This window comes from Carya illinoinensis, chromosome 4 (genome assembly GCF_018687715.1).
Source record: "Carya illinoinensis cultivar Pawnee chromosome 4, C.illinoinensisPawnee_v1, whole genome shotgun sequence".
Lineage (NCBI taxonomy): Eukaryota > Viridiplantae > Streptophyta > Magnoliopsida > Fagales > Juglandaceae > Carya > Carya illinoinensis.
The window spans coordinates 22,240,703-22,259,213 of record NC_056755.1 but is presented as its reverse complement, the minus strand read 5'-3'; the positions used below and the strand labels follow the sequence as shown (position 1 = coordinate 22,259,213).

Sequence of the window (18,511 nt, the reverse complement as noted above, 5' to 3'; positions counted from 1 at the left end):
GTTGGTTTTTCCTTTCATATCCCCAAACTGAACGGAAGAGGGAGCACGGAGGCAATAGTTAAGAATGGGTTACCGCGGGAAGCAGAAGAAGATGGCCTTAGAAGACTACGTCGATTTCTTTCTGTCTCATAAGCAATTCCGTCTCACGATCCAATCCCTCAACCAGGTTCTTCCTGTCTCCTTCATCTTTATTTTCCTACCTTCCTTCTTTTTGAATTTCCACGTTACTCATTCAATCTCATCGCTCCAAATCCAAGCAAAAGAACTTGTAAGAACGGTGCTACACATGGTTTTTATTTCGCAGATCATCGGCATGCACGGTATGAAGAAAATCTTCAATGCTCCTAAGGTGACAATTGATTTCCTCTCTTACTTTTTCTGCAATTGTCTTAGGCTCTGTTTGGCTGCCGAGAAAAATAGGACAGAATAGAAGGAAGTTTTACTTCTGATCGAATAGTTTTTCTTTCTACCGTTTCTATTTCTGAATTTGAAAAGAAACAAAACGGAGAAGTAATCTTAGCTCAATAAGTGAGTGTTAACATTTATATCTTCTTTTACTTCCCTTTATTTGGGATGGAGGAAATGGAAGCAGTGCATTTATGAACACAATAAACATTCTGCTGAAGGAGTGCATTTACAAACACAACGACCATTCTGTTATTTTCGTTCCAAAAGAGAGTCGAAAGCTTCACAAACTTGGCCAAAATATCATCTGAATAACCTATAAATTTGTTTCAATTTCTTATATTTTCTCATAAACCAAACGGATCCTAATTACGCATCCTCTGTTTCAACAATGCCGCAGAAATTGATAACCGACGCAGTGAACACACTGGATCTCATGGATCCCTCGCGCTGCACACTGAACAACAACGTTTCGTCGTTGGCGTTCGTGGCTCTGGAGGACGTAATCGCCGACCTGAACGACCTCGACTGGCAAGAGTGCTGCGTCACCTCGATCCAAACCCTGAACTCATGTAAACACAGCGTCCCGGATCCCGGCACAAAGCAGATACCGATAAAGGATTCGGATCGGGGAGGCGTGGGTGAGGGGGGCGATGGAGCTTCGTCGTCGTGTGTTGTTGGGTCGGAGCCAGGCAAGCAGCGAGGGAAGTCGAAGAGGAAGAGATCGAAGGTACCGGATAAGAACTGCTAGAGTTGGCGTTTCACTCCGAACTTCGGGTCGGTTGGAATATTCGGTTGGATTAGCCTCAATTATATTTTCGTATAGTTTTTACATTACTTTATAGTCTTTTCCAACTTTTTGACACGTCGATAATTTCCTAAGCATGAAATTACGTGTGCTTTTATAACGAGTCCGCGGGAAAATGAGTGAAAATGAGAGTAGATATGGATTTGAATTTTCTAATGCGTTTGCTCGAATTTAAATACGAAAATATACATATATGAAATGGATACCATAATATTCACTGAATATTTAACATTTTTTAAGAAATTCTGTAACTATTGAAGGTTTACTTTATATATTTATCCCTTATATTCTAAACCTTAAAATTTGATCCAAAAACCATACTTTTGTTCTCTATTTATCCCATGCGCACTAGGCACATTCTAAGGTACTTCTATTTTCGACGGTTGGCTTAAACTTTAAAACAAGCATTTGATAAAAAAAAGTAGATAAAATATCGATTTATACTAGGCTTGAAAAAATGGTTCGATTTAGGAATTGAATCGATTGGAAACAAAATCGGTTGTAATAAATGTTTTGAATCGTTCACTGATCCACCTCAATCGACCGATTAAGATTGATTTTAAACCGATTAATTTATATTTATTTTCTACTGAATAACTATCTTGCATAGTTATTCAGTAGAAAAGTTAAACATAAAAATTAAATAGAAATGCTACATTTATTATTAAAAAAAAAAATCACACAAATCAATGAGGCCATATGTAATACTCTTTATAATCTAATGTACCACCCATAACAAATCATATCATTTTATAAATTTGCTTTTGAGAGATCTCTTTATAAACGAAGCTCTTTTAATAATTGAGTGACAAAACTTCACCTTATTTAATTGTAGATGGAAAAGCTTTGTTGTTGGAAAGACCCTGCACACCTAAACAACGAAATAAATATCCATACAATAGCAAGTTGCGTTCATTACATAAACAGAATATGCATCTTTGTGTAGCAGTTAAAAAAAGCATCTTTAGTAGAACTAAACAGAAAGAGATTTGTTTGATTTCAAATGGATGAATGATTACATGGTTTGCACCAAAACGAAAAAATCTTGCAATATTTTCCCCATGAAAGAAGGGATTCTGTTATAAAGAACAGATGCGACGTTCACTATGTAATTGTGGTTAATTCAGTACATCCTTTCAACAAAATGTAGAGCAAATTATTTTGCAGTTACACAATGCCAAATTGTCAAAGTACTATCAAAGAAACAATAGGATACATCATTTCACTTTCTCGTCAGATCCAAATGAGTCCTACAGACAAGAGGAAGAATGGTGGACAAACACAGGCAGATCCAATGAAGCACCTGCAATGCACTTGTATTCTTCAAGCATTTCCACACTCAAGGATGTAACATCCTGTATATGCCATTCAAATTCCCACATAAGAAGATTGCAATATAAGCAGCCAACATAATTTTTATAAGTAACAAAGTCTCTTCAGCCTCAAAGAGAGATAGATAGATATCACAGGCAAGCAGTTGACAATAGCTTTAATTTTTATGATTTGTATACATACATATTTAGAACACAGGCAAGCAGTTGACAATAGCTTTAATTTTTATGATTTGTATACATACATACATACATATTTAGAACACAGGCATATATATAGAGTAAATCTATACATCAGCCACTGTTTATTGACACCACACCTCATGTGGCATTTGTTTTGAAAGGAAAAAAATGTGAGCAGAACCAAATCGGCATAAATTTTTCTGTGAGCGGAACTTTTTCAAGTATGGATTTAGAGATTTCGACTGTTTGGGGGCAAAAAGATGTGGAAAGTCTGATATTTGTTTTGAAAGGAAAAAAATGTGGGAAGCTCTGATGTTTGTTTTCAAAATGCATTTGGTTAAACCCAGAAGATTTCTTCCAGAACAGCTTTTCTTTGACCTTTGGTGACCTCTCCAGCTTTTTAATCTGAGAGGGAAAAAAATAAATTCGCAGCAGTGAACAAGCAAAACTCATAACAAGAGATAGATGGAGATGTTGGGGAACCCCGTGAAGAGAAGAAAGAGAGGAGTTATCTCTCTGCTTTTATACCACAGCCATGGTCAAGCAGCTTGGAAGGATGCAACTTGTTCCTTTTCTGTCATTGAACTTTCTGGAGAATTCAAAATTTTGGATATAGCGTCCCAAAATCGTGGTCACAGAGGGGCTGGAGGAAGGGGAAATCGGGGGTCTCACAGAGAGTAGGGTGAAGGGAGGCTTCGGGTGTGGGATGAAGGGCAGACTTGTTAGTGAACCCGGTTTGCCACATAGGGTGTGGGGTGTGAGATTTAAAAAGCCGCTGATATATAGATTTATTCATATATATATATATATATACTGGTGGACAAACACAGGCATATATTTATCATAGTTTAATAACTTTACTTTCACCTAAAATGATTCTCAGAAAAAAATATATGCTCTCTTTTCTCCAGATTCTGGTAACCAAATGGAGCATAAACGGAAGAAAAGAGCAGCATCATAGCAATGATCAATAAAAATACCTAGCACCTTTAAGTGCTACCATCTGCTTTAGAAAAAATGAGAAAAAGCATTTTGCTGTTCTAGTGTGCAGATCAGGTGGTTGTGTACTTTCTTCTTCAATCAATAATAAATTGTCAGAGTTGCAGGTTGCAACCTATTAGTATCTTTTATCTGATTTTAAACATCTGAAAGTTTCATTACCTTGCCATTCAATTCACGAATGTAGCCAACAAGCAGGAGCTGGATCTGTTGATCAGATAGATGGTCATTGTTTCCATCAATTACATATGTACACTGCAAAAAGAGAACCAAAATTATGTGAATAATCTTGTGTTTACATACAAGGACACAAAAGGATAGCTAATCGAACATTTAAGGGTTGATTACTCACAATTTTTCTCTTAGCAGTACAGGAGTAGTGGTCCCATCCAATGCTAACCACAACTTTGAAGCTTTTATTCATATCAACTTTGGCCCAACCAAAGTAAAGTCCAAAAACTTGGTCTGGAAGAGCAGATGTCCCATCCTCTGGATATATATTTACGAGGTTGTTAACATAGAATACAATTACCACAATGTGAAATAAAAAAACCCATAGCAGCCACCAAACTAATGAATCAGATAATCAATTGCACAAAATGTGTTGATCTTGTCTGTGAACATCAAGTTTCTCAGTTCCCAACAAGACATAGGACATTGTACATGTCTTTCTTCTTCTCGACAAATAGAGCAATGAGAGAGAGACCAAAGGTCGCTACTCTTTGCCCAGACATAGTATCATTCTCATGTGATCCCTCAAGAGGGGCCTAGACAGTGGAAATCACAAGCAATCCTTCACAACAGACTTAAATTATAACTTGACCCCAGCCCCACCAAGGGCCTAGTGGAATGAAACCGAAGAAAAGGGATCACGTACAAGAGTTTGTCTCCTTAGCATCATGCCCATGGAGACTCAAGCCCATGACCTCCCATTCATGAAATCACACGAGAAAAAACTCTTATCACTAAAACACCCTCAGAGGTATGGACGTGGTACATGTCATTGGGGTGTTTTTTTAAATGTTTTTAATTTTCAAAATTTTCTAGACTAGTTTTTTTTCTTTTTTTCTTTTGTGAATGATTATGGATCTTTTATCCACTTTTTTTTTTTTTTTGTGAATAATTATAGATATTATAGAGAAATTGAGCCTCTAATGTAGTACACTAATTATGATTGTTTTAGAAATCCCCATGCTCTTAATTGTTTTATGGAGCCTTTAAATTGGCCTCCTTGCTGTGAAATGACAAACACGCCACCACCAATAAAATTTTGGCCTTTGTGTCTGTCAGTTTTTGGGCAAGATTTTTAATACTACGGGTTTTCTGTTTTCTTTTTTTCTTTTATTTTGGTATAGGGAGAAGCATTACATAGGTGTTCCCATTCCTGATATGAGTTTTGTCTCATTAAGTCACAAGTCTAATCAGGAGATTCAAACCTCAGCCAATAACATGGGATCCATACCCAAATGCCAGTCGAGGCAATTTCAGGGTCATCACTCGGTGTTGATTAGGTTTAACAGTGCAGCTTCCCTTCCTATGTATAACACAACACCTAGTGTCAAAAACTTAGTTGGCCTCGTTTTCTGCCTTAATGACAAAGCTGAAGGGAACATCCTATTAACAACGATTAAGAGGTGGTCTCATTTGGGTAGTAGCATAGCATCTTAGAAGTCGACATTTAATCCTATGAACAGGAAATGGAATAAAGAAACCCTAAAATATCAGAACCAGTTTCATGAATTTAGGATCCATGCTTATCGGAAAAGGATAATCATAGTGCAGAGAACAACCAATTGGCTAGCACGTCGTGCTTCATGTTAGAAGTAAGGGTTTTAGGTTTTATGAAAGAATGAAAATTTTGATAATTGTCTTACAAGGAATATTTCCATGATTGGTTACCATGCTGTGCTTTATGTTATAAGTACTGTTTAGGTTTGATTGATTTATCTGAAGAGAAAAAAGGTGAATTCTTCATTGTAAAAGTTTAGGAAATTGTATTAAAACGGTGGCTAAAAAATACAAGGTGATAGAGATTGACAAGGCAAGGATAGAATTCATTAAGAGCCAAGTTTGAAAAGGATGCTTGGAATCTTTGGATTACATGTCATAATGCTCTCCTATACCAATGATGATTATTGGCCAGAGATTTTTAGACTAATGAGATTTCATGTTTCGCCATCAAGAGAAGATCTAAGTTTGGAGGTTGGCATTCAAAAGAGATCGACAAAAGAGGCGCATGTTGACTACTTAAGTATTCAAATGATGACAATTTTATTGAATCGGATACTTGCGATACCAATCAACGTTGTTGGCAGAGGATTTATTTCAGTTTCATCAAGAGAAGATATGGAGATTTCACTGAAATCAGATTTGGGTGTGAGTGTCTCAAGATCCCATATTCTATTGAAAGCAGCATGCTAACATCTACGGATGTTATTGCAAGGATTTTGGCCTCGTTTTGGGAATGAGATGAGATGAGAAATCTGTGAATGGTAGTAAAATGGTTTGTAAATAGTAGTGAAATAGTTTGAATTAAGATGTTTTATTGGGTATTGGGAAATGATAGAGAAAAAGTTGAATAAAAATCTTATAAAGTTAAAATATTATTAGAATATAATTTTTGTTTTGGTCCTTCATAATTTGAAAAAATTGAATTGTTTTTCGTATTTTGTTTGGAAATTTAGGAACGTTGTAATGATTAATTGAAAAAGTTGAAGATTTAAAATTGAAACGTGTTTGTGTTTGAGTGATGTTTGGGAAGAAAATTATGAAAAATTTTGAGATGAGATGAGATGAAATGTATTCCCAAACGAGGCCTTCAATATGGACTCTGATTAATGTTTATTCTCAAGTATAAATTTTGAGTTGCTTGTTGTGCTCAATTGTGTGAAACAAGACTAAAGGATTGAAGTGGTCAAAATGTCTCTTCTATTCTTTCTTACATGGAAGATTCTTGATCCTCAATGTTTACTTGAGGCAAGTTCTTTCCAAATAGATTGGACACGATGCCTCATTCGAAGATCTCTAAAACAAAAGTTTCAACTTTACAACCTAAGACATTTTAGAAAATCTTTAATTTTTATAAATTCATTGTATCTCACTAATTGTGAACCGAGAATTAAAAACAAATAGAATTATTTCTTTTACGAGTGATAATTGAGATCTTAAAGTCCACCCCCAGTAAAAAACAAACACCTATGAAATGTAAAACATAAAATCACTCCTCTCTATAAAAGTTCCAGTCATTATTTCTCTCATCTGATGTGCCCAATTTTTTACCCTGTATGCTCAAGGTGTTGTTGATAAGATTAGTCACGGACTAACCCATCTTCCGCTATCACAAGCATAGGGTGGAAATTAATTCCTGTGAGTAATTTGACTATCAAAATTATCTCAATGTTCAATGAAAAGAAAATTATGATATAATTTACAGCATGAGTATGAGCCAGAGTGTGAAAGAAGAAGAACGGTTGTCTATGATAATTTTTTCATTGGTAAGTACATCTAGTAGGCTTTAAACCCACTACTTTACACTCTCTGTCATTCTTAAGGGAAGAGAACTGCCATAAGAGCTGATACTAGCGTTACCAAACTTGTAGAAATAATGTGGGTAAGAAACAAAATATAACAAACCTGCAACTTCAGCCGCTGATCCATTGACTGAAATGCTCACATGAATTGGCTCGATAGGTAATGCATTATCTATCCCTGAAAAAATCATTTTACAACAAATCATTCAATCAGGGAATGGAAGCGCCTGCAGCTAAGAGTTTAAAGACGAAATATTTACAGTCTTCAAATGGTGGAAGACCCCAAAGCTCGGGCTGAAATTCTAGAAGTGAATGAAGCACAGAATCTGCTAGGGAAGAACAACCAGCTTCTGTATGGGGTGGGACAGCAACTACCTTCATTTTGGCAGCATTAGCTGCTCTAACACCAACCCTGTATAGATTAACTGATCAAAATTAAATGAAAAAATCTACACAACCTCCCAACACCCCAACATCCCACCCTTTTTCAATTTTTTAATATTTTTTTTTGAATTTATTCTTTTTAAATTAATTTAATTATTTTATTCATTATTTATATATTAAATATTTAATAAAAAATAAAATAATAAAAATTAAAAAAAAAAGTGGGGTGTTGGGGTGTTGGGTGGTTGTGTAGCAAAACCCAAATTAAATTGTGCGCAATGACATGATAACCACAGTTGCAAAATAATATATAAGACAAAAAGAAAGCAGAAAAACAAAGTTGCAAAGACATAATGCATTTCTCAGCATATGCCAAATCAAAAACAGTAATGCAGACAGTGTACTAACCAAGAAAGAAACAAGCCAGCCGAATTTTATTGTCAAGAACATCTCATGCTTGTGATTTACTTTGGTTGACATATCTTTGATATTATTGAACTGTTTGCATATCTTGAGATCATTCAAGACTTAGGGCACTTCAAGCAAAACATATTCAATGATTACTTAAAAGTGATTCTGCAGTGAGTGTCTCGAAATCACATTATTTAATAATCCAATGCTTATATATGATGACTTTCAACAACCTTGAACAGAATCATTAGAGCATTTCCTTAAAACTCTTGCTTTATAAATTGAACTTTTAAATTTTTAGTACATCAAAACTGGGAAGGGGTTTCTGCATTCTTAGGCATTATTCACTGCCTTCGTTGTTTTCCTTAATGAAGAAAAGCCCCTTCAACACTTGGGATAGTCATCCTCTACAAGCATTGGTTAATGCCAATGGAGAATAACAGGTCTCTTTCTAGAAATAACCTTTAGATCCATTAGAAAAAAAAAAACAGTCTAACTTGATTTCACAGATCAGAGATTTTTGAGGTAGAACATAGCGGTACTTATAAACCTACAAACAATATGCTGGCTTTTCACAAGTCATTGTACAGAGTTGTACACTCAAGGATGTCAAGCCATGCAACTTAGTGACAAAGCTACCATTCAGAGTGAATGCAATAAACTTATGCAACCAACATTTATTAGGCAAAAGCTACAAAAGGCTATTGAATTTATATTTTCGCATCTTTTTCATAAATCATGGAAAAAAAGAAAGTAACATGCACGATGAGGAGAAATATTATATAAATATGATCTCTAGTTTAACTCACAAAGAGTCTTCAATCACCAGGCAGTGAGCTGCATCTACACCCATTCTCTTTGCAGCCTCTTCAAATCTGCCAGCAATTTAGGAATTCATATGAATACATGTGAAAAATAATGATGATGGTTGAAAATAAAATTTCTTTCTCATACCAGTATTTTTTTTTAGCGTGATTGTTTTGGATTTGAGATGAATTTTTTCTGTAACATACTGATAACTATTATTCTTTTATAATTTTTTTTTTTTTTTTAAAAAAGAAATACTGAAAGTGATCCAATGTGGTTTTCAATGCAACCTTAATTTTACAACAGACAATGTGAAAATCCTTACAGATATGGAGAAGGCTTTCCCTCTTTAACCTGGTCACTTCCAAGAATTACTGAAAAGTATTCCTTCCACCCTAAAAGTATAATTTAAATAGATAGAATAAATTGACATGGGAATAATACAGAAAAACCAATAATCTATTGAGAGTGAAACTAAGGCATAAATAAGGGGGATTGTGGAGAGACAAATAGAGACAACAAAGAAAATGAAGAGGAAACATAAGCATTTGAGTAAGCTAAGGCCACCTGTGAAACTCTAAGGGCTAATAAAGTTAACAAAATTCCAACAATGGGGCAAGGGCGGGCGAAGGAAAAAAATTGCTCAGAAGATGAGAATATGTTTATTTATTCTAGCAGATGTTTTTTCAGAAGATGAGCCCAGATTAACATTACAAATTTAGACATGGGCACACTTTTTTGTTTTCAAGCACATGCTACAATACTGTCCATTTGTTCTATAGGTATAACAGTGGTAATTTGATTGGTATATTATGTTGTACACACTCCTTTGCTTTAGCAGCTATGGAAAGTCCCTCAGGACAGTCCAAATAGTTTCCTTCACTCAAACTTTCCACCCACGTTACATAGAAAGCATATCATGTGGATCCCATGCCATGTCAGGAAGAATTTTCCTCTTCTCTGGAAAGCTATACACCATTATCTAAAAGCCTCAAATCCACAATCAGGACACTTTGCATTACCTCACCTGGGCAGTCCCACTACTCTAATCATCCAAGCCTTTTTGTTAATTTCGACTCAATGAACTGTTAAGAATATAATACAAATAATTAACTCTACATCTTCCTACTAGCTTATGCTTTTGGGACAAGTGGTGGTTTCACATGATTAAATCTATCACCACCTCCAATGATGCATCTCGTTTCTATTAATAGTATAATTATCTAGTCCATTAAAAAAGAATCCTAGTGGTGAAAATAATTACAGGGTATAACTATCAAGATTTCCTGGAAAAATCAAGAGACCCTTTCATACTTTTCACTTGTTAAATGGATAAAAAGTGTAAGAAAAAGAATGTATATATATGGACTGTCGGTTACCTCAAGAGGTGTCCATAGAACAATTGGAACTTAGAGCATGTCAATACCAAATACGTAAAGCACAAGAGTCATATGGGATAATTTAGAGTTCGGTTTTCCCATTTCAAACCACAATCATTCTGCATGCTATACACACATCCAGAAGCTTCACCACCCCATTCCATTGGTGTCTATTACTTTTTAACTTGAATCTGTAATGCCAATGGAGATTACATTTCATCTAACCAGTCATGTTCATGATACAAGGGTAGGAGATGATTATGGTGGAAAAAGCATGGGCTGTAATGGAATTACATCATAATGCAGGTAATATAAAATTCTATAATTGGAGGGTCTCTATAATTTCTATTCCAGCCTCTATCTTTTTAGAACCTATAGTGAACAGATTCTTTGTTTTGATTTATTTACTTACACCTACCAATGTAAGACTCTTTCACCACTATAGGAGCCAGAACTGAATTCGTCAAGAAATTGACCATTACAGTATGAGAATGTAAAATTGATGTTGATCATGTTATTAAACATGAAAGGAAAGTAACTGAAATGGGAGGTTCATTGAAAGAGGTAACTTCTAAAATTGCTTTGTAGAGATTGGCAGATCTACTATATATAAATTTATATATATATATAAAATCAAGAATTTTGTCCAAATCCCATTGAGAGAGAGAGAGAGAGAGAGAGAGAGAGAGAGAGAGAGAGAGAGAGAGAGATCCATCCATCTAAATCCCATTTTTATCAGTTTGCTAGCAGTTTATTTTTCACTCTACACATAAAAGGAAGCTTCAAGAAGATACATGTCCATGGTTTTATACAGAGGAAATGGTTCTCCATCCATCTACAACTTTTGGCAAGTATTATGACCAGTAATTAGATCTTTTGCTTAAACAATCACAAGAATTTCAATGTTTGATTGGTTGTTTAGTTTCTTAGTAATCGTAAAACAATTATTTCAGCATGATAGTAGAAATGACAACAGTAATTTTGAAGTTTTCCAGTATAGCGAGACTAAGAGGTTAAAGGGAGCTTGATTCAAGCTATTATCCAAGAAGGTAAGAAAAGAGAACCTCTATGGTGGGATATCTTTGCATCTATGTATTCTCGTAAGGAGTTTGAAGCAAGAGCAAATGGTACTCCATGTTTATGGAGATGTTTGATAAGTCGATTAGCCCCAGGAAGTGGTTTTGCTTTCTGCCACCTAAAAGAATACAATTAATGAGTAAGAAGATTATATAAATGATACAGACCCATATGCAAGTACAACACAAGAAATCTTAGTATAATGATAACAACACAGCGTTTGTGCATTTCAAAACATGCAGTATACGGGCTCACAAAATTCTCGGTTACTTCAGAGCAGTTTCAATCATGTGAAAGCATTTCATTCCATGCTCAATATGAAAGCTTTACCAAGGTTCTCAAAGAATAATATTGGACATATATATTTGAAGTAGTAGGTTTTAAAGGTGTCTAACATGGATCTCTCTATCTTATCATATCTGTGCATTGTGATTAAAGAAGCAAGGCTAATAGGATACGGGCAGAGCATTCATAATATTTTGTTATAGTTAATTACTAATCACTAAATTACCACCATTACATTCAGTCAATGTCAATGATATTTAACACGTGATAGTCCTAGAGATGTCTTGTATTTTCCTTATAAGCGTTCTTGTAAAATTTTTTTGATTGATAATCAAAGTATTTTATTCATAAATGTAGGCAAAGCCCAAGTACAGGGATTATACATGAGAAATACCTAACTAGAGTTTACAACTGATAGTAAAAGGTCATGGACACTAGGTCTGTTACAAACAATGGCCCCCACCCATGAGAATAATGTTTTAAAGAAAAAGACTTTCAGCTCCTCTATTGTTTGCTCACAGTTTTCGAAGCTTCTATCATTTCATTCCCGCCATATACACCAACACATGCAAATAGGGACCATTTTCCAGATTGCTGCAACTTGTGAATTCTCTCATAGACCTCTATAGCTAGCTAGAAAATCAACCAATCTAAAAGGCATGACCCACAATATGCCAAGTCCTGTAAAAAAATAACCCCACAAGGTCCTCACCACCTCGTAGTGTAGAAATAGATGGTTTACTGATTCACCCTCTTTGTTACACATGTAACACCAGTCCAACACCATTATCCGACATTTCCTTAAGTTATCTATGGTGAGAATTTTTCCCAATGCTGCTGTCCAAATGAAAAAGGCTTTGGAAGGAGCTTTCGTCTGCCAAATGCTCTTCCATGGAACTGTGTGCATGCCTGGACTCATTAAAACTCTATGGAGTGATTTGACAGTGAATTTACCTTTTGTGGAAGGCCTCCAAATCATCTAATCCATGGTACCCTCAGTCATACACATAGAATACAATGCTGCATAGAACTCTATGATCTCCTCCAACTCCCAATCAGCTACCCTAATGAGATCAACATTCCATTAAGGGACGCTACTAGAAAAAGCAAGTGGTCTGCTCATTGCATCCTTCACTGGTGCAAGCCCAAATATGGCGGGGAAAGTGTCTTTGAGACTTCGTTCACCACACCAGTTGTCATACCAAAATCTGACACGAGTAGTCACCCACTACAATATGTGTATGTCTACGGAAGAACTCCCAACCCTTACTTATATATTTCCATAGACCCACCCCATATGGGCCATGTACCTCATTCAAACACCAAACACCCCATGCCTTCCCAACCTGTGCATCTAAAACAATATTCCACAAGGCCCTACTTTCGTGTTGCTACCACCATAACCATTTACCCAATAGAGCTTGGTTTAACTTCATCAAGTTACAAAATCCCCAGTCCACCTCCAATAATTGGAGTACAAACCATTTACCAGTTAACCAAATGGAACTTGAACTCATCCCCCAAACCACTCCACAAAAAGTTGCGTTCTAGCTTTTCAATACGGTTGGCAATCTTTGCTGGTAGCAGGAGCAAGGACAAAAAATAGGTGGGTAAGTTGGAAAGAGTACTTTTAATCAAGGTGAGTCTACGACCTTTAGACAAATACAACATCTTCCAAAATGCCAGTCTGCGTTTCACTTTCTCAATCACTACATTCCAAATCAGCTCTAATTTAAAGGGAGCACACATAGATAAGCCAAGATACTTCAATGGTAGAGAAGATATCTTACATCCCAAGATGGAGGCTAGAGCTGCAGCTTTGGGAACAGTCTCCACCGGTACCAGCTTAGATACCTTACATCTCTACTTCAAAGTTGTCTTAGGTTTGAAAGTTAACCTCTCTCAAATACAAGTTGTCTAGTAAAATTACCCCTGATGTTGACACAAGGCCTCATTAATGCTTCTCTAATCCATCCATCTTAGTTCAATTTCTAAGCAGCATTTTCATCAACTTCCACATTTTACAACTGATCTTCTCGAGATTACAAAAACAACCATTGTTAAGTAACTCCAAGCTACTAACATTTACTAATCTCTATTATACTAATGCTAGAAGAAATTCTTTCTTAGTCCTGCTAAATACAAACACCAATGACTTCAATATCATTACAGATTTCACACTTCATTGACCTGTAGCCTAGCTTCACTAACTAATATGCCGAAATTGCAAAGGTGGTAGAGTTACATTGATCAGAAGTACTCTATCCAACCTGCCTACTTACCCCTTATCTTTATTTCCAATAATTAGAGTTTCATTTGGTGAATTGGGTTATGGTTTTTACCCCAATAAGCGAAGGTGGGCTGGGAATTTGAAATTTGTTTGTTTTCAACAAGGCTTTATTGGGCCAATGGTTATGGAGATATCACAAAAAGAGGGGAGATTTATGGAGGGTGATCATAGATTTAAAAGATGGTGGATTGTGGGGAGGATGGTGCTCAAATGACGTGAGTGGACCCCATGGGTTGGGGCTTTGGAAATACATAAGAAGAGGCTGGACCAATTTCCACAATCAACACGTTTTGTAGTTGGGGATGACTCTAGAATTAAATTCAGGAATGACCAATTTCCACAATCAACACGTTTCCACAAAGAAAGGCAGCTTCAGTAGCAGAGCTTATGGATCTCTCTAGTGGCTCTCCCCAATGGAACATCATTTTCCTTGGAGCTACCCAAGATTGGGAAATTGACACATTTACAAATTTCTTCAATCTTGTGTACAATTTTAGAGTGACTAGAGGAGCTGATAAGACTATGTGGTCACCATCCAAGAAGGGGAGATTTACTGTACAATCATACTATAAGTCTCTTATGACACACTCTACAAGAACATTCTCATGGAAGAACATATGGAAGACTAAGGCCCCCCTAAAAGCATCTTTTTTTGTATGGACAACTTCGTTAGGGAAGATTCTCTCCTTAGATAATCTAAGGAAACGCCAACTCGTTGTATTGGATTGGTATTACATGTGTAAGAAAAGTGGTGAGTCTGTAGATCACCTATTATTGCATTGTGAGGTAGCCATGAGCATATGGAATGATATCTTTGCAAGAGTGGGACTCTTTTGGATAATGCCAGGAAGGGTTGTTGACTTTTTGGCCAGCTGGCAAGGCATCCAAAGTAACTCTCAAATTGCAGCTTTGTGGAATAATATTGACCTGCCTATGGTGGTGCATATGGATGGAAAGGAATGGTCAAAGTTTTGAGGACCGTGAAAAGACAATGAACAAGCTTAGAACTTTTTTTCTTCACACTTTATTCCATGTGTCAATTGTAATAGATTTAATGGCATGAACGTACATGATTTTCTTATATCTTTAGACGGTCATGCCTAGGTGTGGCTCTTGTACATGTCCCGTGTACTTGGCTTTGCCTATTTTCAATAAAATTCTTATTTACTGATAAAAAAAATATGTCGAGAAACAACAAATACCATGGAAGTTTTCACCTGAAGATGCCACATATAATCATTTAAATATAAAGCATCAGCTTCAGGGCTTGAGCTGATTCCATTCAGGGGAAACTAGATGCTGATATGATATGAGTATACCACAAGCAAGTTTTGGTGGATCAAAGATTGTGCTAGCAACAATTATTCATTATCCTCTACTCGCTACATGGAATAGAGATGTCTGAATCCCAATTGCAAATTAAGTAGAACTAAGCCTTAAAAGTATATCACTCTAGTATGCCCCCAAAAGCTTCTATAATTTCTAAATAAACAGAAAATTGCCTCCCCTGCCTCTTCCAAAAAATTGATAATTCTTCTGCCCCAGAAGTTTTATATGGAAATATAGATAGAAAATGCCCTCCTACCCAAAAAAAAATTTATAGTTCTTATGCACCCCAAAATTTCTATAAATTCTAATGTACTGTGTATTTTCTATGAAGCGATCTGTCCAAATTAATGTTTTGGCCCCAAACAATTTCTAATTTGATGGGTTAGTTATAAAAATTAAAACAGGAGTTTGAATTGTATAAGAAATACTAGACTTCTTAATATGGGCGTGGAAGTTTTTATATAATACCATGCTTCCTAATATGAATGCCAAAGTGTATAAACCATTCAAGGTTGATGGAACAAATTAGATGAGAAGTTCTATCCTGAAGATCTAATGGAGGAAGAAATCTGTTTGAGATTTCAATTGTAGCATTATGAGCTTGCTGTGGCACCAAAATATCCAGATTTTACACTAGCTTTGGTAGTTTATATTGAGAAAGAAATTGTTAAAAATATTTACCATAAAGATGATATTAGATGAAGTTTATTCCACGAAAGACCATTTTCAAGCATAATTTTGAAGAAGATGCTAAGGTTTTTTTTTTTTTTTTTTTTTTTTTTTTTTTTGAATTTTGTTTGTACATGTCTATAATAAATTGGGAAAGTTTTGTATTAAAAATAAAGTTCCTTCAAATGAGTTTATAGACATGTAATTTATGTATACAATTATGGTTCATGACTTGCTATGGAACTAGACCTAATTTATCTGTTTCTATTTTACATAAACACAAAGACATTATTCATATAGAAAGACTATATGTATTTAGGTAGGTGGCCCCCATCCCAAACACAAAACATTTTGGTTCCACCCCTGAATACTATCACACATATCATGTCATTCATCCACTGCTCTCATGCAAATCAGTACACAGATGTAAATGTCATTAGGGTTAAGTTTGGATAGTGAGTTTGAGATGAAAGTTGAATAAAATCTTGTTAGAATGTTATTATTTAATATTATTATTGTTTTGTTTATTGTATTTTGTGTGGAAATTTGTGAAAATTGTAATGATAAAATGAGATGAGATGAGATGGGTTGAGAGCCCCTCTCAATCCGAACCGAGCGAAAGCAGCCATACCTAACTAGTAACTAGTACCTCTTTCTCCTGTAAAACTCTGAAACTTCATCTTCTTAAAATGAACTGCAGAAAATGGTTTTCCTACGCAATCATTAGAAAAACTCTTATGTAATTCTTTGAAAAATTCCAAATGCATGACTTCTTTATTTTGTATTGCCTTGGCTTGCACTAAATAACTAACAACAACAACAAAAGAAAAGACAAGGATCATAGACAATAATGACAGAAATACTGCTTCCAATCCTTAAACTTGAGATCTAATAAGTTAATACAGCTCTCTCCTAACAAAACCTGCATCTCCCTTGTGCAATTCATTCAGATCTAAATGCTTGTGACAGCATTATTCAGAACAAAAGCTGGTGCTTTATAACCGTAATTTATTGTTTCTAGCACCTTGACTAGTCCAATTCAAAACTTGGTAACTTAATAAAGACGCATGTTGGTGTGCTAAAAGTTTCTTATCAAAATAAAGTTTTCTTCTATGACTGCATATAGTGAATAGAATAAATTTCTCAAATGAATAACAAAAGCTATGAGATTCTTTATAAGGATGTCTAACAAAGACACCAATAAAATTAAGGGGAAAATAGGATTGATGTGTGTGTGCATACGCATTTGTACTATTTTTTAGTTTATATTGTGTTACAATAACAAGAAGAAAAAATAATGACTCGCATATTTTCACAAAGGAAATAAACATTATACAAAATTCACAGACAAGAAGAAGCATAGGTTACGAAACAGGGTTGTCAAGGAAAAAAGAGAAAGAACAATCAAATCATGTCGTGCATGTTCCTGCATTAAATCCTAGGGAGATAAAAGCTAATCTTTTATTCACTTTTAAGCAACTTGACATAGAGAAAGAGAAAAAAGAATCTTACTGTTCACGATACATAGGTGTGATTTCTTTGGTATACTGATCTGGTGTCAATGGGAGGACATAGTCCTTAACGACACCAGCAGCTGACTCCTTCTGTGTTGCCCCCAGCCTTTTCTTGTCCTCCCTCTCCCTATCGATTTGTTTCCCATATTTTGCCAAGAACTCCTCCAAAACGCCTTTTGTAGTGCTCTCTACACTCAATTAACCGGGCAAATAGAATTTAGAAAGGAAAACAAGAAAGAAACCATTAAGTAAACAAGAACGAGTCAGGATTTTGAAAGGAATTAAAGGACCTGTGTCTAAAAGGGTCCCATCCAAGTCAAGAATTACTGCCAAAATTTTGGGTTTTGGTTTGCAAGACTCACAGCAGCTCATTGTAAAGCTCGCGAAGTGGGTATGTATTTTTGTGCGTGTCTTGCGAGAGAGAGAGAGAGAGAGAGAGAGAGAGAGAGAGAGGACAAAATCGTGGTGCGTGTAGGTCGTGAAACAAGGAAGATATAGAAGCGTCGTAAGAATAAAATGCAAAAACAGGAGACGTGAGGAGGGATCAATACCCTTGAAGAGGAGGGAAAGGGACAGCCAACGGCATTTTGTTGGGTGCTCTGTAGCGTATGAGATCTCATGCAAATTGGCATTGGAACGTTATATATATATAAAGAGAGAGCGAGGGAGAGGAACAGGATTTCCCGCTTTTTTTCCTGCAGAAGAAAGCGGTCATGACATGAGAAGTTGAGAGTGTGGGAGAATTGGAGAAAAATTCCTCCGAGCTTACATTTCAGAAACAGTTTCACAATTCACACAAATTCCTTCCCTTGTCAGTTTTCCTTAATTGATATGATAAATACTTAATTAAAATATTTTATATATTAAGTTTTGTCATATCAATAAAATAGATAGTATATTTTATATACCCGACTTCCGAACAGAATAACTGGTTTATTTTCATTTTCCTTTTTAACCATTTAACCACTAAAGGCCCATAAGTATTTTTTATTTTTATTTTTTACCTGAACGTTGAACATGTATATGTTCTATTTATGGGAGAGTAATGATATAATTGTAGAATGTATAAATATCGTATAATTATTTTAAAAAATAGTAAAATTTTATTAT

General features: G+C 35.5%; 2 protein-coding genes across 3 annotated transcripts; one reads left to right on the top strand and one right to left on the bottom strand.

Annotated features, from left to right (window-relative positions):
- Nucleotides 1–33: 33 nt before the first annotated feature.
- Nucleotides 34–1,316, top strand: LOC122308010. 2 transcript variants are annotated; one of them, XM_043121158.1, is made up of 3 exons: nucleotides 34–166; nucleotides 305–349; nucleotides 806–1,316. In XM_043121158.1, the coding sequence occupies exons 1-3, from the start codon at nucleotides 65–67 to the stop codon at nucleotides 1,154–1,156; spliced, it is 498 nt and encodes a 165-aa protein (XP_042977092.1). In that variant the 5' UTR covers nucleotides 34–64; the 3' UTR covers nucleotides 1,157–1,316. The 2 variants fall into 2 exon arrangements, with proteins under 2 accessions (XP_042977092.1, XP_042977091.1); XM_043121157.1 differs by having other exon boundaries at nucleotides 41–349.
- Nucleotides 1,317–2,256: 940 nt separating this feature from the next.
- LOC122306610 (bifunctional riboflavin kinase/FMN phosphatase-like) lies at nucleotides 2,257–18,184 on the bottom strand. The gene is made up of 10 exons (XM_043119038.1): nucleotides 17,692–18,184; nucleotides 17,400–17,589; nucleotides 11,302–11,432; nucleotides 9,184–9,253; nucleotides 8,861–8,926; nucleotides 7,517–7,668; nucleotides 7,360–7,434; nucleotides 4,079–4,215; nucleotides 3,889–3,981; nucleotides 2,257–2,568 (listed from the first exon to the last, which is right to left on the bottom strand). Exons 1-10 carry the CDS (start codon nucleotides 17,771–17,773, stop codon nucleotides 2,464–2,466), a joined length of 1,101 nt encoding a protein of 366 aa, XP_042974972.1. The 5' UTR covers nucleotides 17,774–18,184; the 3' UTR covers nucleotides 2,257–2,463.
- Nucleotides 18,185–18,511: the final 327 nt, after the last annotated feature.

What these genes read in the sequence shown, in the direction of transcription:
- LOC122308010 (XM_043121157.1), top strand. Translation starts at nt 65, where the DNA reads ATGGGTTACCGCGGGAAGCAGAAGAAGATGGCCTTAGAAGACTACGTC. An exon ending in AAATCTTCAATGCTCCTAAG is followed by an intron (nt 350 to 805) that starts GTGACAATTGAT and finishes ACAATGCCGCAG; the next exon opens with AAATTGATAACCGACGCAGT.
- LOC122306610 (XM_043119038.1), bottom strand. Translation starts at nt 17,773, where the DNA reads ATGAGCTGCTGTGAGTCTTGCAAACCAAAACCCAAAATTTTGGCAGTA. An exon ending in GGAAAGCCTTCTCCATATCT is followed by an intron (nt 8,927 to 9,183) that starts GTAAGGATTTTC and finishes AATTGCTGGCAG; the next exon opens with ATTTGAAGAGGCTGCAAAGA. An exon ending in ATCAGCGGCTGAAGTTGCAG is followed by an intron (nt 4,216 to 7,359) that starts GTTTGTTATATT and finishes ATATATATCCAG; the next exon opens with AGGATGGGACATCTGCTCTT.